The sequence below is a fragment of the Camelina sativa genome, chromosome 6, assembly GCF_030686135.1.
Source record: "Camelina sativa cultivar CO46 ecotype springtype chromosome 6, ASM3068613v1".
NCBI classification, from domain to species: domain Eukaryota; kingdom Viridiplantae; phylum Streptophyta; class Magnoliopsida; order Brassicales; family Brassicaceae; genus Camelina; species Camelina sativa.
The window spans coordinates 5043363-5064070 of NC_141885.1; the positions used below are offsets into that span (position 1 = coordinate 5043363).

General features: G+C 34.7%; 3 protein-coding genes, 1 long non-coding RNA gene and 2 pseudogenes across 5 annotated transcripts; all 6 read left to right on the forward strand.

The window, feature by feature from the left end:
- Nucleotides 1-1671: 1671 nt before the first annotated feature.
- On the forward strand, nt 1672-5136 carry LOC104790455 (probably inactive leucine-rich repeat receptor-like protein kinase At3g28040). The gene is made up of 2 exons (XM_010516215.3): nt 1672-3442; nt 3525-5136. Exons 1-2 carry the CDS (start codon nt 1893-1895, stop codon nt 5026-5028), a joined length of 3054 nt encoding a protein of 1017 aa, XP_010514517.1. The 5' UTR covers nt 1672-1892; the 3' UTR covers nt 5029-5136.
- Nucleotides 5137-7059: 1923 nt separating this feature from the next.
- Nucleotides 7060-9912, forward strand: LOC104790456 (WAT1-related protein At3g28050). Its single transcript, XM_010516216.3, has 7 exons — nt 7060-7747; nt 7836-7901; nt 8289-8402; nt 8551-8779; nt 8898-9059; nt 9160-9311; nt 9565-9912. Exons 1-7 carry the CDS (start codon nt 7557-7559, stop codon nt 9752-9754), a joined length of 1104 nt encoding a protein of 367 aa, XP_010514518.1. The 5' UTR covers nt 7060-7556; the 3' UTR covers nt 9755-9912.
- Nucleotides 9913-10375: 463 nt separating this feature from the next.
- LOC147942288 (uncharacterized) lies at nt 10376-11708 on the forward strand. The gene is made up of 2 exons (XR_015560405.1): nt 10376-11118; nt 11278-11708. It is a non-coding gene; the product is annotated as an uncharacterized LOC147942288 (long non-coding RNA).
- Nucleotides 11709-12452: 744 nt separating this feature from the next.
- Nucleotides 12453-13032, forward strand: LOC104790458 (WAT1-related protein At5g40210 pseudogene; annotated as a pseudogene).
- On the forward strand, nt 12870-14313 carry LOC147942289 (WAT1-related protein At3g28060-like; annotated as a pseudogene). The gene is made up of 5 exons (XR_015560404.1): nt 12870-12983; nt 13272-13521; nt 13609-13757; nt 13835-13994; nt 14077-14313. The product of XR_015560404.1 is annotated as a WAT1-related protein At3g28060-like (transcript).
- A 797-nt stretch (nt 14314-15110) lies between these two features.
- LOC104790461 (WAT1-related protein At3g28070) lies at nt 15111-20294 on the forward strand. Its single transcript, XM_010516219.3, has 7 exons — nt 15111-15508; nt 15601-15666; nt 15774-15887; nt 19079-19328; nt 19491-19652; nt 19749-19897; nt 19980-20294. The coding sequence occupies exons 1-7, from the start codon at nt 15312-15314 to the stop codon at nt 20119-20121; spliced, it is 1080 nt and encodes a 359-aa protein (XP_010514521.2). The 5' UTR covers nt 15111-15311; the 3' UTR covers nt 20122-20294.
- The last annotated feature ends 414 nt before the right edge of the window (nt 20295-20708 follow it).

Consider the following 20708-nt stretch of genomic DNA (forward strand, 5'->3'; position numbering starts at 1 on the left):
AAGAATGCGATTGGATATATACCTTTTAATAATTGATGTGTGTCTACTGTCTAGACATTTATCACTTCACATCACTGAAAATACATATTTCTTGTAAATTTGCTTTGACTAAATTGAGAATGCTTTTTTTTTTTTTTTTTTTTTTGAGCTAGTATCTGAATTCCTGCATTTTTAAGTCGTATTCGTATAAGCTATTGAAATTTCCTTAAGATATAACCAATTCCAAAGTCATATTTTGGTAAAATAACTATGAGGTTTTTTAAAAATGTCGTTAAAACCAGGCTGATTAAAACTATACTCCACTAGTGACAGATAAAGGCTTAATTCTTCACAAACTTAATGAAAATCTCTAATCTTTTGCAAGCAAATCGTTCATCATTACTTTAATAATTTCGTGTAAATCGCTCGATCATAAGTGTGGTGCATGTAGACAATTTATCGTGAATTCTTGTGATGCTAGTAGTATACATGTTTATCATATATAATTCTTTGTGGTACGGATATAAATATCTACTATATAAATAGTCATCTAAAAATTGTTAACCTTGAAAAAATTAAAATGAGTTTTTTTTTTTAGTTGTGAATTTTAAGATAGATCGTTAGGATAATACATAATAAGGTATATTTCAATAATAATGTAACAAATAGAAGAAATATTCCACATAATATTCTTAGCCATTAGATTCATCATTTCTTAACTTGATTTCAGTGAAACCAAAAAGGCTTATAAGAACAAAAGTATATTGGTTATCTATAAATATTATTTATACTGATTCCAATAACGTTTTTCTACAAATATTATACTTTTAGCTTATCTCCATTAATAAGTCTAAAAAAAAAACATGTACCCAAACTAAATACGAACTCAAATCATAGTCAATTGTGTTTTTAAAAACAATGTCTCTAACCAAGAAACATTTCAATCTCCTTTAGTAATAAGGGTTATAAACTTATAATCTTAAAAAAGCTTAGTTTAAGTTTGTAATTTGAATCTAAAATAAATTGAGAGGCGGGGAGGAGAGAGAGATGTCGGGACAAAAAGACAGATAAGCTAATTGTGCGGTGGATTTTACACATAACTTTGTCAGTCACGAGTCTTTCTTGTTCTAATGGCACCAAACCCTATTTTTGTTCTTTTCTTCTTTCCTTTTTATTTTTTTTTCTTTTTAATTATCATATTTTATTAGGATTCCCATTTTCATAGGTCTCTATCCTTCTATTGACCATATCTTTTTTCATCTCATCTCTTTCCCTTTCTTGTGATATAACTTTTTACTCTATTATTACGTACAAGTCGGGGCTAGATATGGTTGTAGTCCAATGATATTTATTTTATGATCTAGACTACACACTTATATCTATTGGATAATACACACTTGCCAAGACCCTGATATTATATGGAGGGTTGTAAACATCAAAATTTAGACCTTTACAATTACATATTATTCCTTTCTGAGTCAAACGAATTTATATATGACCCTAAATGGAGATGAGTTCCTAAAACTTAGTAACATGTTGTTAGTTAATGGTATGGCTTATCATCATCATTTATGTATTTAACAAGTAAAGAAGACACATCTAATTTAAGATAATCGACTAAACCGGACATTTTTGGTTAAACCGAATAAAGACCATGTGGTCCATTTAGCCATAGTGATCATATATTCATATGTAAACTCGATCTAGTTGTTGTCATGTAGCCAACTTCAGAATCTTACACTCACTAACACTTCGAGTTTCATCTCATTGGCACAAAACTCAACTCCATTCTCTTTTTCTCTCTCTTTCATAAAAATGTCATAATAACTCTCTCATCCATCTCTCTCTCTCTCTCTCTCCTCCTATACAAATTAAGTTTTATCTCTCTACCCATCAAGAGAGAAACATCACAAATGGGCGGTAAGAGAAGAAACATGATCTCATTCACTCTGTTTCTCGCAACGACATTGATGATGGTCTCACTCATCAATGGTGAGATTGACTCAATCCAACTAAACGACGACGTTCTAGGACTCATCGTCTTCAAATCAGACCTGAACGACCCATCTTCACACCTTGAGTCATGGAACGAAGACGATAATTCTCCTTGTTCATGGAGCTACGTCAAATGCAATCCCAAAACATCTCGAGTCACTGATCTTACCCTCGACGGTTTAGCCTTAACCGGAAAAATCGGCCGTGGAATCCAAAAGCTTCAGCATCTAAAAGTACTCTCACTCTCCAACAACAACTTCACAGGAAACATCAACGCTCTCTCAACTAACAACAATCTCCGAAAGCTAGATCTTAGCCACAACAACCTCTCCGGTCAAATCCCATCTTCTCTTGGATCAATTAGCTCGTTACAACACCTCGACTTAACCGGAAACTCCTTCTCCGGTACACTCTCTGATGACTTCTTCAACAACTGTTCCTCTCTTAGGTACCTCTCTCTGTCACACAACCACCTCGAAGGTCAAATCCCAAGTACTCTGTTTCGATGCTCTGTTTTGAACAGTCTCAACCTCTCAAGAAACCGTTTTACGGGTAACCCTAGTTTCGTCTCAGGGATATGGAAGCTTGAGAGATTAAGAGTCTTAGATCTATCGTTTAATTCTCTTTATGGATCGGTACCTTTAGGGATACTCTCTCTACATAACTTGAAATGGTTGCAATTACAGAGGAATCAGTTCCAAGGACCATTGCCTTCAGATATTGGACTCTGTCCTCATTTAAACAGAGTTGACCTAAGTTTCAATCTTTTCTCTGGTGAGCTTCCAAGAACACTTCAGAGGCTGAGATCTTTAAACCACTTCGATTTATCAAACAATCTTCTCTCTGGTGATTTCCCGGTATGGATCAGTGACATGACCAGTTTAGTACACGTGGATTTCTCCAGCAATGAGTTAACAGGGGAGCTTCCTTCTACAATAGGTAACTTGAGATCTCTAAAGGATCTAATCTTGTCTAAGAACAAACTCTCCGGAGAGCTACCGGAGTCTTTGGAATCTTGCAATGAGCTTATGATTGTTCAGCTCAAAGGGAATGGCTTTGTTGGTAACATTCCTGATGGTTTGTTTGATCTTGGTCTTCAAGAAATGGATTTTTCGGGTAACGGTTTCACTGGCTCGATCCCGAGAGGCTCGAGTAGGTTATTTGAGTCACTCGTAAGGCTCGACCTTTCACGTAACAAACTCACTGGGAACATACCTGGTGAGGTAGGTCTTTTCATTCACATGAAGTACCTCAATCTGTCATGGAACCATTTCAACACAAGAGTTCCTCCTGAGATCGAGTTTCTACAGAACCTAACAGTCTTGGATCTTAGGAACAGTGCGCTGATTGGTTCTGTTCCAGTTGATATATGTGAGTCTCAGAGTCTTCAGATCCTTCAGTTAGATGGTAACTCACTAACCGGTTCTATACCGGAAGGAATTGGAAACTGCTCTTCTCTCAAATTGCTGTAAGTCTCTTTTTCGTATATCTGTTTTTTTGCTTATTTGCAAAATGTTTTTCCAATATTAATTACAAGTTTCTTGTTGTAGGAGTTTGTCTCATAACAATCTTACCGGTCCTATTCCTAAATCCCTTTCAAACTTACAAGAGCTCAAGATTCTAAAGCTAGAGGCAAACAAGCTTACCGGGGAGATACCAAAAGAGCTTGGGGAATTACAGAATCTGTTATTGGTTAACGTTTCGTTTAACCGATTCATCGGAAGGTTACCGTTTGGAGGTGTGTTCCAAAGCTTAGACCAGAGTGCTATTCAAGGAAACCTAGGTATTTGTTCACCGTTGTTGAGAGGACCTTGCACACTGAATGTTCCAAAGCCTCTTGTCATTGATCCAAACTCCTATGGGAAAGGGAACAATATGCAAGGAAACCAAGCGAGCAATGGTTCTGGAAAGTTCCACCGTGGAATGTTCCTTAGTGTTTCAGTGATTGTAGCAATATCAGCTGCTATACTCATTTTCGCTGGGATCATAATCATAACGCTGCTTAACGCGTCTGTGAGAAGGCGGCTTGCGTTTGTAGACAACGCGTTGGAGAGCATTTTCTCGGGGTCTTCGAAATCAGGAAGAAGCTTAGTGATGGGTAAACTTGTTTTGTTAAACTCAAGAACGTCGCGTTCGTCGTCTTCGTCTCAAGAGTTCGAGAGAAACCCGGAGTCTCTTCTGAACAAAGCTTCAAGAATCGGTGAAGGGGTTTTTGGAACAGTCTACAAGGCACCTTTGGGAGAACAGGGGAGAAACTTGGCTGTTAAGAAACTTGTCCCGTCGCCGAATCTTCAAAACCTAGAAGATTTTGATCGCGAAGTTCGGATATTGGCGAAAGCGAAGCATCCAAATCTAGTATCGATCAAAGGGTATTTCTGGACACCGGAGTTGCATCTTCTGGTATCAGAATACATCCCTAACGGAAACTTGCAGTCCAAGTTACACGAACGAGAACCCTCAACACCACCTCTTTCTTGGGACGTAAGATACAGAATCATCCTCGGTACAGCCAAAGGACTCGCTTATCTCCACCACACATGCCGTCCAGCAACCATCCACTTCAACCTGAAACCAACCAACATCCTCCTCGACGAAAAGAACAACCCGAAAATCTCGGATTTCGGACTATCTCGTCTTCTAACTACACAAGACGGGAACACGATGAACAACAACAGGTTTCAAAACGCTTTAGGTTACGTAGCGCCTGAGTTAGAGTGTCAGAACTTAAGAGTCAACGAGAAATGCGATGTTTACGGGTTCGGGGTTTTGATACTCGAACTAGTGACCGGTCGAAGACCAGTGGAGTACGGTGAAGACAGCTTTGTGATACTTAGCGACCATGTCCGAGTTCTCTTAGAACAAGGGAATGTGCTTGAATGTATTGATCCAGTTATGGAGGAACAATACTCTGAAGATGAAGTGTTACCTGTTCTGAAACTTGCTCTTGTCTGTACCTCTCAGATACCATCAAATCGGCCTACAATGGCTGAGATTGTTCAGATCTTACAGGTCATTAACTCTCCTGTTCCTCATCGGATCATGGATAGTTTCTAAAACACTGTCTATTAGTTTAATTTTCCCATTAGGTTTTTCCATTTTTTCTTTTCTTTCTCTATGTTTTGTAGAGACTGCTTCTTTGACAATGCTACTACGCTTTCTCTACTTCGTTATGTCATCATCATCATAACAATCATTGACCAGTATTATCTTTAGTAGCCTTGTTTTGTCTTCTGAGAATTGTACATGTGTTTATATTATTTAGCAATATATGGTACAAATGTTAAATAATTACTGACATTGAAATCGAACTAAAATAAAATTTGTACAGTAATTATTATCTAGTGGCTCGAATCGGGTAAGAGTGACAAAGACAATAATGTGGCATTGTTTTCTTTATTTTGTTATATATATATATTCGATGTCGTTTTCTATTATCTAATAAATAAAGGTTTCTTATACTTATAATTTACTTGTAGGACTCAATCTCTTGTCATATATTTGATTTTTTTACACCGTATAGTTTTCCTATCCAAGTTACTTAATACATACACACAAGCGCATCACGTCGCCTACTACTATAATTATCGCTTTAGATTTTGTAATTTTCCTATATGACTGACGTAAAAGTCATATCCCCAAATTCATGTATCGATGTTTTAGAAAACCACGCCAGCATATGTTATCCAAAGTCATACCCCAATTTCTTATTATGATTCATTCAATCACATTTTTTTTTCCTTTTTTTTTTGTTGATATGTAATCCTCATTAGGAACAGTCAATCACAATTTAATATGTTGGATATAATATAATTATTTCAAGTAAAACTTCATTAGAAGTGGTCTCTCGTGAAGACAATTTAATTTCGCAAATATATGAGATATATAGATCACTAGAACTTATTTGTGAATAACATAAAATTTCTTTCTTTTACATAAAACAAAATAAAAATCAAGAATCTAGTATTTCAGTTTCCACGTGTCCAAATATAATCGATTAATTTTTGTATATTGTAATTTAATTTATAATTATTTGTTATAAATGACCCTTTTGAGATATTTTTTTCAAAAATATTCATTTTTTTTTCAAAAATATTCATTTTTTTTTCATTTTTGTTTTTTTTACATAATTAAAGTATGTTAAATTAATTTAATTTTTTTTTAAGTTTGGATTTTCTATTTTACATTTAAAATATAATTTTGAAGGGGTAAGATTAATATTTGGTGTTAGAGCTTCAAATTTAATCATCTTATATATATATATATATATATATATATCTAAGATATTTTTGGAAATGGAAAAAATGAAAGAGTATTTTTAAAAAGTGAGAAAATGTCCATTTTTTTAGTTAGGTGTTGAATCCTACATAAATGCATGAAACTTTATATATTTGATTATGTTAATTATAAATGAGATAATTAGGTTTTAATGTGATGGCGTGTGGAAGATGCATGCTTCCATTATATGAATGGCCTAAACCATGTGTTTTGGCATTGATTTATTCTATATAGAAAAATTAGTTAGGACTTTGCAGCCTTTTTGTGATTATGATAGGATTTTATTAACTTGACAAAAAGAAGATACCATCTTATGGACACTTTAGAATAACTTGGTATTACATTAGAATATAGGTGTTTGAATAAAATTTGGTCTAACATTTATAGCACAAAAAAATGAGGATCTCGAATCTATGAAAGTGGAGCAAGGTCTACCAATGGCTCCTTGCTGACCTGAAAAACTGCTGTCAAGTATCATCTCCGAGACTTTGATACTTTGTAGGGTGTGATACTTTTAGAAAGATGTTTTTGTTGGTAATTCGGATTGTTACGGTGGCTTAAAAACCTTAAAAAAAAATCGAAATTGATAAAAAAATAATTAGAATTTGGCGTCACACAATTAACCTTATTTAACAATCGATTTATAAACCCATTAAATTGATAGTTGGTTCGTAGCTAGTCGATACCAATCAAACTCCAAGAAGATTAATTTTTTTACTAATCTCTAAATAAACCGAAATAAGCTTTATTAAGTAAAATCAATTGAAGATCAAGTCTTCCTTAATTCTAATAAACCTTAATCGATGACTCAAATCACCTAGATACAAAATTTTGTCTCCTCCAATACATTTTTCTAAAAAAAAAAAAAAATCTCAAATAACGTAGACTTAACCAGGAACATGAAACATCCAACAAAAAAAATTTAATTGATCACCCACAAATTTGTTGAGTAATAATCTGATAAATGATCTTTTTTATATTATTTTTGTTGTACTGGAATAAATTCCATTCATATGGCTATGGCATATAAAACAAATATATAACATGTCAGCATGTTACATGGCCAATTTTTTTTTTGTCCGCTTCACATCTTTCTCAAGTGTGTGTGACTACACAATACAATTGCTGAATCTAACTTTCACCCACTCACCTTCTTTTCTTCTTCTTTTCCCCAAAAACAAAGAAAAAAAAAACAGAACAAACTCTGTTTCTCTCATCTTTACATATAGTGTTAAAAAAACTCACTTCTTCGAATCTCCACATCTACATATCAACAGAGAGACAAGTAGTAAAGAGTCAGAGAGAAGATGGCGGTAAAATACTTCCAGAGAGAGGTGTTACCAGTAACAGCGCTGGTGATAATGGAATGTGCAAACGTTGGTTTAAACACTCTCTTCAAAGCAGCTACTTTGAAAGGCATGAGCTATCATGTTTTCATCGTATACTCTTATGGTCTCGCTGCTCTTCTTCTTCTACCTTCTCTGTTTTGGTCCTTCAGGTTTGGTCTCTCTTTCTTGACTCGATCTTGAAATTTTAATATTTTCTTGAAACTTTTGAGTAATGGGTTTTTGTTTAATTTTTCACAGATCAAGAACTCTTCCACCGATGAATTTCTCAATTCTCTACAAAATCGTGCTTCTTGGAATGATTGGGTATATTATATACTAATTTCTTCTCTTTTTTTTTTTTTTTCTTTTTCTTTAATTTAGAAGTCTGAGTTTGAGATTTATATTACCCGATTTGGGTCTTGGTAAGATCCAAGAGAGATGAAAATTTTGCATGAGAGTTACTGAAAATTTATTTTTTAACCAAAGTTTAGAGGACAACAAAGTAGGGTAAGAAAGAGACATTTGGCTTAAAGTTGCTTCGAAAAGCTGCAACTTTACTGAAAAAATCTAACCCCCAATTTCATGAAATAAATATTTTATTCTGGGTGTTACTATTTCCCATCTTCGTAAAAAACGGAATATATATTATTTTTGTTATTTTGACAAAATAAAATTTATATTTCTAAATATTCGTGTTGATAAAATATATAGATGCTGTTCAAACATAATGGGATACACAGGGATCAATTATAGTAGTCCAACACTTGCTTCTGCGATCAGCAACCTTACTCCAGCTTTCACCTTCTTACTCGCCGTCCTTTTCAGGTGCCAACTTTATACATTATACATCCCTATTTTACTTATTCCTTTTACACTAGCTATTTACCAAATCACCCTCGGCCCATGAACTGTTTTTTGGGCTTCATTGCCTTTAGAGCCCCATGTTTTGAGAGTTTGAGAGTTGGTTTTGTAGGATGGAGAGTGTGTCTTTCAAGAGAACTAGTAGTGTGGCTAAAATGTTAGGAACCGTTGTTTCTATTGGAGGTGCGTTTATAGTGACTCTTTACAATGGTCCTATGGTGATTGCTTCATCGCCACCGTCAGTTTCTTTGCGATCGCAGTCGACAAACCCTAATTGGATACTTGGCGCGGCTTTCCTCTCGGTTGAGTATTTCTGTGTTCCATTATGGTACATTGTTCAGGTATAGACATTGATGAACTATATATGTATGCATATCTAATACATTTTTCTCTATGGTTTGTTCGTTTTCTAATAGAATTATGGAATCTTGAATTTTTTTTTTTTTTTTTTTTTGGTAGACTCAAATCATGAGAGAGTATCCGGCCGAGTTTACCGTTGTTTGCTTTTATAGCATAGGCGTGAGCTTTTGGACTGCTCTCGTTACATTGTTCACAGAAGGGAGTGACTTGGGTGTATGGAAGATAAAACCAAATATTGCCTTAGTGTCAATCGTTTGCTCGGTGAGAACATTAATTATATAATGTGAATTTCCTATGAGTGTAATTAGTTTTATTTTTTCACCAAAGGAAAATGTTTTGTGTTGATTGTAACTATCTTTAGGGATTGTTTGGATCTTGCATAAACAATACTATCCATACATGGGCATTGCGGATCAAGGGGCCTTTATTCGTTGCTATGTTCAAGCCATTGTCCATTGCGATAGCTGTTGCAATGGGCGTTATCTTCCTTAGAGATTCTCTCTACATCGGCAGGTAAATTAACCCCACTTTATAAACTACACAACACAAGTCTTGTAGTTTTGCCATGTTGTGTTGTGTAGCGTTTCCGACTATTGCGGAATTTAAATATAAATAATTTCGGGTTAGTCCAAGATTAGTTTGGAACTCGCTGTAATGTTAGAACCATACCTCCAAATCGTTGCAAAATGTTTAATGTATTAAACTCTCATTCTCAGCTCGCTTAAAAGCTTTTGTTTTCGTTTCTGTACTTGAATGTTGATCTCAGCGTGATCGGGGCAACGGTAATAACAATGGGGTTTTACACGGTGATGTGGGGTAAAGCTAAGGAAGTGGCCGTGGTCGAAGATGACAAAAAGGCTAACCGCGAGCAGGCCAACGAAGCTGATCTTGACTCTCCATCGGGTTCACAGAAGGCTCCTCTCTTGGAAAGTTACAAGAACGATGAACATGTCTAAGGACTATCAAGCATTGAAGATCGCGCTATATATATGTGTGAAAATTCATATGTGAATGTCTTTTGTAATTTTATTTGACGAAACAAATATGATCTTTAATTTTTAGGAAACAAATGTTTTCTAATCAATATCTCATAATTTAGGATATCTTCAAATCATCATTGTAATTGTTTTTTTCTTAGACCTCTACATGATATTAGGTTAGAATGAATCTCACAAAGTTAAGTAAGGTTGATTCTTCATTTAAGATTTTTTTCGGAGTTACATGTTTCAATGATTGACCTTTAGTCCCAAATTTTAGTGCTAAGCAGAAGTTTTGAGATTTTTCATCGCTAATAGTAATTAATACTTGTCGCTCAGCTAACTATACTACTTTTTAGTATACGATAAACTTAAATATGTAAATTAAACAAGTTAATGGCTTCTGTCTAGTCTAAAGTTTAAATTCCCACATATCTACAACTTAATTTAGAACACATTTAAATTTGATATGCTATTTTTGAAAAATTATGCCCATCCAAAATACCGTAAAAAACAAAATATTTTAGTTAATAAATCATTAAAATAGAATAATGGCAGATAATGGTTTTTCGTTAAAAAAATAACAAAGAAGAATCAATTCATTAGATTTTTTACCGCAGATTTTGAGATAAAATGGAAGGAAACACGTGATTCTTACCAATTTTCTATGAAAAATATTGGGGGAAATCGCTCGTAGGAGATCATGAATGGAGAAAATTTTGAAGGTTTATTGGAAGGAACGATGAAGGGCAATACTGACCATTTTCCTTCTGTATTTTCGTAGGAAAATATTTTCTTCGAGTTTCCTTCTAAACATTTCCTGTGTGTTTTCTTTCGAAATGTTCCTTCTCATTTCCTTCAAAAATTTCATTCTCTTTCCCTACGAAATATTCATTCTATTATCCTTCAAAAAATTAAAACTCCATTTTATGCGCCTGTAAATGTTGGTAGGAACAAGTCTGATTCATTTTTCAATTTTTCATAATCATTTGTAGATGATTTTCAATTAATTTTGCAGTTTTAAAATTTTAGATGAAATTACCCATGTATACAGGCATTGATAAAATCCAAAAGTTTTACAATACATAGTCAAACATTTTACAACATCATTTCTGAAACAATTATGGTTGTGTTTCGTCATCGTCCTCGACCTCGACGCTCGTGGTCACTGTGTGGTTAGGTGGTTGTAGGTCAGTAAACTTACCTAGGAGGAGCTTGTTACATTCCATGAGGTGTTTGATCTGGACGTCTTTTTTGAGTTCACGTGCCTTCAAAGTTTGAATCTTTACTCATAACTTAGGAATCTGGCGTGGTTGAGCTGAAGAAAAGTCCTCATCGAAAAGGTTAGTGAAGCCATAGCGTCTTCCTCGTACCTTTGGAATAACCTGTGAACAACTAAGGCATAAATCATTGGATAGAGATTGTTAGAAGCATACCATATTTGATAATCATAGAGTTCATATGTTTTTTGTGTAAGATTTATTTACTGATAGTTGGTTCAGGGGGTGCAGGGGGCTCAATTACCCGGTGTTATGTGGATGGCTCTTGGAAACCTGGTGATAATTTCTCTAGCTCATAATGGTACTGCTTGGCTTTGGATGGTGGTCCACCTACTATGTGAGCCGCGAACCTACGATGAAGTTTATCTCCTTTACATACAGAGGTTGAAGATTTAGTTTGGGCGATGAAGTGTATGATTGGTCCTGACCATAGAGATGTTGCTTTTTTTACTGGCTGCTCAGACCTGGTGAAGATATTGTTTTCTCTTTCCGACTACCCGACATTTTCAGTTTATTTGTACGAGTCGACATGGAGGAGTTCTCTACGTTTTCTCTTTCTCTTATTTCTCATGGTGCTAATGTTGCAGATTTCTTAGCTCAAAATATTCATACTATACCCGCTATGTTACTCTTATAAACAATTTTCTTCTAAATTGACTCTTTTTGAACTAATCTATTAAATCTGCTGACAAAAAAAAAAAAATTAAACGTACTTATCATCTGGTTTTCGTGCCTACAAATTTACAAAGTTCCTTTTTTTTTTTCCGGTCAAACCAGTACTTGGATTTCATTCAAATAAAGCCTCTAGGGCAAAGTTAACACAAGCTTCAAGCATAAAAAGGGTTACAGTAAGCTTTAGAAAGCATACATTAGTAAAGGATGGATAGGCCATAAAAGATCAGAGACTGAAGCAAACAAGCAACAAGCCACAAGCGACCTTATGGTGTATCATAGACACTTCCGCAAATAAGTCAGAGAGATTTGGGGTAGTCACGATCAAACTGTCATATACCTCATGGTTTGCCGGGAAAAAGCGAAGTATCCCAACATCAGATACAAATTTACTTAGGTATGCAAGTTTTTACATAAACTTAGGTATTCATTCCATTCTAAAAAAAATAAAAATCTCCAAAAGAAAATAAATATAGAAAGATAAAAAAAAACCTAAAAATCTTCGTCACTATAACATTACTTAAGGTTACTAATTAACTAATGGTTAGACATTTTTAATGTATATAGAGAGAGATATATTGATGTTGGAACATGAAGTGGTCCAAATGAATTGAAAAGTTGTCAAATTCCAGTTACCAAAAAATAAATAAATCAAAAGAGGCTCGCAAATTGGTCAAAACTCAAAACATAGTTTCAGAGTAAGACAATAAAAAAACCCAACAAAAATGTCTGGGAGATTATGTCAAAGAGACAGCGGGATCATGACGGCAATGGTGGCGGTGGTTGTCTCCGACGTCGGAATGAATACTCTGTTTAAAGCAGCAAGTTCAAAGGGAATGAGCTCATATGTCTTCTTAGTATACTCATATGGAATCGGAGCTCTTCTTCTTCTTCCTTCTCCTTTCATCACCCACAGGTCTCTCTATATCTTGATTCTTCATCTTCATTCTCCAACTCCAAAATCTTGAAATTAAAAACCTCAGGTCAAGATCTCTTCCACCGTTAAAGTTCTCAGTTCTTTGTAAAATGGGACTTCTTGGATTACTTGGGTAAGTTCTTGGTCTCTCTGTTTCAATCTTTAATCTTAAATCAAGATTTGTGTTTGTTCTAATTTACTAATCAGATATGATGTTACTGTTCAGATGTGTGTATCTGATGTTGGGATACACAGGTATCAAATATAGTTCTCCTACTTTAGCATCAGCAATGAGTAATCTCACTCCTGCTTTCACTTTCATCTTCGCTATTCTCTTCGGGTACTTTCTCTTCTATGCAAACCCTCTAACAAGACCAAATTTGATTTGATTTGTCAGATCTTATCTCTTTATCTAATCTTGTAAACCGAATTTGGATTTTGGTTCGGTTTATCAGATTTCTTGTCGGATTTTTGGTTAGGTATTTTGGTGTAGAATTCAATACCATTCTGTTATTCTGTTGGGTTTAGATATATTTTATTTTTGTTTTTGTTTTGAGTTGGTTTCGTATATTTCTAGTTTAAAACCAATTTTGAAGTCGTATTATATTTTGGTGTTTATATTTGTAAGAATGGAGAAGGTATCGATGAGGAAAAATAGCAGTGTAGCCAAAGTAGTTGGCACAATAGTTTCGATAGTGGGTGCACTTGTGGCCACTCTATACCATGGTCCCATCATCTTCACCACATCTCAACCATTCATTTATCTTCCTCAGCCTCTTACGCCGCCTCCATCATCACTGTCGAATACTAATTGGGTCACCGGTGGAGGACTTTTGGCACTTGAGTACACTCTCATTGCGGTCTCTTATATCATTCAGGTATACTTTGGTTATACCTATTTGTTTGTATGACAGTCGAAACTTAAGCTAATGTTTTTATATCTCTTAACATTTTTGGTGGTGTAGACGCATATAATGAGGGAGTATCCATCAGAATTTGCTTTGGCACTTTCCCACAATGTATGCGTTTCAGTGTTAGTTTATTCGCTGAAAAGAACAATCCTAGCACATGGATTATGAGATCGAAAATTATGTTGATATGCATCGTTGCAACGGTATGAAAAGTCTCTATAGTTTTAAATAATTCCAAGATCATCTTATTGAGTTAAGATTTGTGTAAATGTAATATCAGGGGATGGTAAATTCGACGGGCTATGTTGTTGAGTCATGGACAGTGCGACATAAGGGGCCAGTGTTCCTAGCAATGTTCAGGCCATTAGCTATATTAACCGCGGTGGTACTAGGAGCGATATTTCTAGGCGATTCTCTCTATCTCGGACGGTGAAAAAGAAGTGCTAACTCTCAAAATATGGATTACCTAATTTTTCATTTTGGATATTCACTTTCAGTTTCTTCTTTGTATTTATTTGGCAGTGTGATCGGTGGAACATTGATTACGATCGGTTTCTATACGGTTATGTGGGGAAAAGCAAAGGAGGAGAAGGCTAATATCGAAACTAATGTAGTCACATCGTCGAATTCAAAGAGAATTCCGCTTTTGATGAATTATGCCGCAGAGAAATAAGTCTTAACATTGTAACATTTTGAAGTCGTATAAAGCAACAATTCATTTTCAGGGTTTCAAAGTCAAATAGCAAATGGCTTTAATTAGTAGTTTAGCCTATCTAATTTTCCAAAGCATACTGGTATGATTAGGATCGAAGAATTTTCCTCATAGAAATCATTATTGGAAATTCAGGCAACAACCTATTTCCTTGTATGAACTCATTTTTGGAAATGCAGGTAACAACAATACTTGTATGATTAGGATCGAAGAGTTTAAGCTATGTTAGGGTTATGTAGTTTGAATCTGAAGTACTTCAAAAACCGATTGAGATAGTATTTATTATTTATGCACCCAGATAGAGTATTGTCTAGTCTTTATTATATTTTTTTTTATAAACTCAATAATACCAACTCTATTTTTAATACAAAAAGAACATGCATTTTGTTCCACAACGGGATAGTGCAAAAGATGATAAGAAAACAAAGAGAAAGAACAAATGTTTTACATCAGTGATTGATGTACATATCTTTTTTGGATTCAGGGTCTAAATAACAGTGAAAGATATATGCTTCGGAACCAAACCTTCTTACATCTCCCTTCTTGTCCCTAAGGATTCATCTCAATTCACAAATATCCAAACCTTCTTTCCATGAAACATCCACGTCGTATTTTAGTTTCCGATCAATAGGCACTATAGGAGGATACTATATTGAAAGAGAGGGTACCATTCGCTCATTGAAAGGAATCTAATTCTTTAGAATCCAGTCCACTAGCTAAACCCGTTTCAGACTCTAGTGGTCCTTCCATCATAAATTCAAGAATTAGCAGTGGACCATTCTCAATAATTATTCTTTGTCCCTACTCCCTTAGCATATAACTTTATGGACGATTTCCAACATATAAATCTGTTTTTTTTTTTTGGCCCCTTTGTTGAAGTTTTGTTGGAAAACTTTTGTTTGTCCCTCTCTCGCCCTAGAGCCGGGCCTACACGTACTGTATAGTCTATATACACCATTTATTTTACTTAAGAAACATAAAAAAGCAAACAAAGGGATAACAAAGACTCACATTTCAACACCAAACCTTTCTACCATATAAAAAAATGGCCGGAACAGCAAGCCACTGGCGGAGAGAGACCGTGTTTTTGACGACGATGCTGGCGATAGAAACCACTAGCATCGGAATAAGCACACTGTTTAAAGTAGCAACTTCAAAGGGACTCAACATTTACCCTTTCATCGGCTATTCTTATCTTCTTGCGTCGCTTCTCCTTCTTCCTTCTCTATTTTTCACCAATAGGTTTCTAATAACCTTAATCTTTATCTAAGATTTATAACCGTTCTTTAAAATTTTTTGTATGCATATTTATTTTTTTCTGCTTTTTTTTACAGGTCAAGAACACTTCCTCCACTAAGTCTCTCAATACTGTGCAAGATTGGACTTCAGGGATTTCTAGGGTAATTTCCAAATAATACATTCCTTCTTCCAATACGTAATATGAAATTATCATTATTATAGTGTTGCTAATATATGATTTTTGGCTGAAAATATATACAAAAAAAAGATCAATATATGTGATTACAGGATACGTAGGCATCAAATACAGCAACCCAACCTTAGCTTCCGCCATGGGCAATATCAGTCCTGCTCTTACCTTCATCCTCGCCGCTATCTTCAGGTTTGCTATTTTTTTTTTCTCAGACTTTAGGTTAATGCAGATTTATTCTGACATTTAAGATGTATAAAAAAATCATTTTAGTTGGAAATTTTTTATCGATAGCACAAAAATAAGTTTTATTTATAAATTTAGCACATAATCTCTAAAATTAAAAAAGTAACACTGTTTCACAATTAAATGCTAAATTTATACTAAAACATTTTCTTTAGAAACTATACACTCATGTAAAATAGATGCCCCAAACTTTAAAAAAGAAATTCTAAAAATATATTTAAAATATTACAATTGTATCAATTGGTGCTCGTTTTGTAAATTTGTGGAGTGTGTTATATATAATTGTCCATAAAACTTGTTTTAATATTATTTTAAGATAATTCTTTTTAAGATATAATAATAGTAATATCCAGCACGTTTATATGTGAAACGATCACACCCGAATTCCTAATCCTCGCACATGACACAAGAGAAACAATCTAAATGAAATCCCATTATTCCGATGAGACAACCGGCTTAGAAATTGGTTCTTATAAAAACTTACACAATTAGATTGTTACGAGCAGAATGAACAGTGGTACAGGCTACGTCCAACTAACCCATACTTCGCATTCAAACACAGTCATACGAAGGTACTTCGGTTCCACAAGCACCTTACATTGGTAGACTTGGATCAGACTCTTTCGACGCCCGACCGGACGAGCCACTTGTCTCTACTTCTTGGAACAAGCTTCACTCACTCATGTATCTTAAACACCACCTCATCTTGGTACATATTCACACAACAAACCAGCTCTAAGCGACCAAGTAACAAGAGAGATGGGCTGGAATACTCCTTTCAATTCTAGCCACGGACTCTGCCTCACCAACGATCTGATTTCGACTCACACTGGCCATACCACAATCCAATAAACACGATTACGGTTCACCCATAAGACTTCCACCCAAACGCTTAAGCATCCCCGATAACTCTTGCCGGAAACCAATCTAACATAACACACTCTCCAAGAGCTAGACGTTGGTGTCGAGCGACACCTCCACTTTGTGTCGAGCGACACCTCCACCATGTGTCGGTCGACACCCCCACTAGGCATCACCAACCTTGGCTCTGGTGTCGATCAGCACCTCTACCTGGTATTGATAATGACAAATCGGGAACCACTCGCAAACAACACATATAGTGTCGATAGACACCCTCGTGGTATGGTCGAACTGTTCACGTACGACCAAACACACAACAACATTCTGGTGTCGATCAACACCACCTTGGTGTCGCTCGACATCCCTACCTTGCAATAAAATCGTCCATGCCAGATCATAATATTAACACTAGATTAATTAACAAATTAACCATTCAATTGACAAACCCAGTGTCAGATATGGAGCATGTATCACCACAAAGCTCCTGAACAAATTTCAGCCAAAGCGGACTCTGTTTCATCCTCCAAATGCTGCCCCGAAATAGTCATACTGGACTAGTCCGTGCAGTTCGTCTGCAGCTGCTGGTGTCGAATGACACACCAAGCATGCAACCACGACCTAGGATCCTCCTTCAGCCCCTCTTGGCCCCAAAACTCTAATCCTTCACCACCAACGATTCTCTTATTGATATAGACCAAAACAACACACTCACTAGGATGAAGAGCTACCGTGAGTCGCCACACTCTCCCACTCATGGATCCAAACGTCGAGACACCATGTTAACACCATCCCTCTTGTCTCTCTCTCTCCCGTGAGCCTCTTTCTCCATCGTCCTCCACCAGGAGGCCGAGTCTTCTCTACATATGTCCCCAAATGCAGACGACACTGCTCCCTTCTCTTCTCCACTCCTGTCCCATCCCTAATCCACTATTTTCTTCTCTCTTTCTCTCTAGGGCAGAAATCGATTGGGGAAGAGAATCCCTAAAACAGTGAGGGTCTCTCATTGTATAAGGAAAGTTTAGGATTTCTCTAAAACATTTAAACCGCACAAAACCAAGAACAAACCAGACCGACTAACTCAAAATTTTGCTAGTGTCGACTGACACCCTTTGGTGTCGCTCGACACCAAGCACACAAATCGTTTCCAGGTTAAAGGTGTTACAATATGATATAAATATTAACTCATTTGATCAAATACATGTCTATATTAAAAAAGGATAATTATCAAAAATAATACAAAAATAAGGTTTTTTCTAAATCATTTCTAATGTTTTTAAAATAGCACCATGTTTCAAACTTAAACTTCAAAAATAATTTCTAATCTCTAAACACTACCCTCTAAAAACTATACCTTATATGTAAAATAAGCAACTCAAACCTAAAATATATATTTAAAATTTAAAAAATATATTTAAATATTTGTTTTTGGTGAAAAATAAAGTTTAAATATTAGAATTATAATTTTATCAATTGGTGCTATTTTTGATTTTTTTTGGAATGTGCATGTGCTATAAATTTCATTAAAATTTGTTTTAATTTTATTAGTACTGTTTTAGAGTATATCTTTTAAACAAGTTACATAAGTTATAAATCGTAAATGACACATCACGTATACCTAACATGAATAAAACTGCGTAAAACTTTTATTTGATACATTATATGTTTTCGTAAAAAAACAGTTATTTATGAGAAAGAGTTTCGTATCCGTATACTTAAACTTTTAATCAATAAAATGGTTGAAGATTGCTTTGACTTACTACAAAATTTGTTTCAAGTAGTGAGGTTTTGTTAACAATTTTATATTAAAAAATCGGATCAAATGAGGCAATTCGAGAAAATATATAGTATTTTTAATTTGTTATATTTGGTGTTGCACGTGGATGTGTTATAGTAGTTGGGTAAAAAATCCACATAATGATTTTGGTAAATGTGTTTTTTATTTTATTTTATTCTTATTTCTTTCTACAATATATACATGTATTTAGGTTCGGCATCTCAAATGATATGAAGATAAGTTGGTTACTACTTCGCTAGTGCATAATCTTGTGTTCCAAATCTAACATTGCCTAATGCCTAAACTGTTTATAATCATCGATTGTAAACCTAAACTGTTTTCATTTTTAAATATTTACATTCTTAAAAAATCTAACATTTCCGTCTGCATGAATATAATAAATGTGTATTAACATTTTTAATAAAATATTTACATTCTCAAATCATTTACTTTGGAATAAAACGTAATCAACAACAATAAATGTCAATTTTTTTGAATAAAGGATGGAAAAAATATCATTTAAAGAAAAGAGCTGTGTAGCCAAAGTGATGGGGACGATCTTGTCAGTGATGGGCGCACTTGTGGTGATTTTCTACCACGGTCCACGTATTTTTGTTGCATCTTCTCCACCGTATGTAAACTTCCGTCAGCTTTCTCCACCGTTGTTTTCATCTTCAACCTCTGATTGGCTCATCGGAGGAGCTGTTCTAACCATACAAGTCATCTTCGTTTCTGTTTGTTACATTCTACAGGTACCACATTTTGATACCTATCTATAAATAATTTCTAAATTTATGCTTCAATCGAAATCAATAAGAGAGAGGGAACAACTTATAAAAGATGTCGGCTTCATTCTTATCATATAGAGAATTGATATCATTCCAATGATTTTTCTATGTGACTATATTGGACAGGCACACATAATGAGTGAATATCCAGCAGCATTCACAGTCTCCTTTCTTTACACTGTATGTGTTTCAGTCATTACCACAACGATTGGACTAGTAGTCGAAAGGAACAATCCAAGCGTTTGGATCCTTCAATTCGATATTACTTTGATCACAATTGTAGCTGTGGTATGTTATATACATTTTCGTTTTTTTTTTAAAAGAAAAAAAATCAAAATACTTTCTTTTGCATTTTAACATAGTCTTCTTTATAAAATATTTCAGGCAACAATAACTTCGGTATCCTATACGATTCATTCATGGATAATACGATACAAAGGACCTGTCTACCTTGCCATATTTAAACCTTTGTCTATTCTAATAGCAGTGGTTATGGGCGTGATTTTTCTTAACGATTCTCTCTATCTTGGATGGTATATGAATCATTAGTCTTCATACACATTATCTATTAGAAAGAACATCTACTCATCTTCGATTTTGTGTTTCATATTATAGTTTGCTTGGAGGAATTTTGATAACGTTAGGCTTTTACGCTGTGATGTGGGGCAAAGCAAACGAAGAGAATGATCAGTTGTTATCATCTTCAGAAAAAGAGAAAATCCCTCTTCTACTGAACTGCAAGAATGACCAAGTTTAAAACAAGTCATATGCTTGTTGGTATGTAGAAGGATCTACAAGATCTATAAGAAAATATGAAGATATTGTAATGTTTATTTTATAGATACATAGCCGGCAAAGGACACATGCGCGGCCTTTGAATATATGTTTGTGAAAAGTTTGTTTGTCCTAATGGTAAAAACCCTGTACAAATGACACAAGTCACAACACTGATTTTCTTCCTTTTCCATGTTTTTTTCTTTAGAAAAATTATAGCAAGCCTAAAAAGAGTTTTCAGCTTAAGGCCCTATAATTATCTGGGCCAGCTCTGTATAGAGATATAAAGATTTAATTCTATCTTAAAACCATTTTACTATATAAACTTAGAGAGTCAATATATAATGCTTGCAATTTTAAACAATTCTTAATCTCTACATTGTATTAGAACTATAAAAATATAAATAATAGTGAGATATTTATACCCGTCGAAAGATCGGGATACTGAATAAAGAGAGATGGAGAGAAAGAGTTGTAACTCCTTTATAATTGAAGTTTTGTAATTGTATTCATGTTTTACAACGATCGAATTCGATCGTTTATATAGAAGTAAAATGTAAGTTACTATGT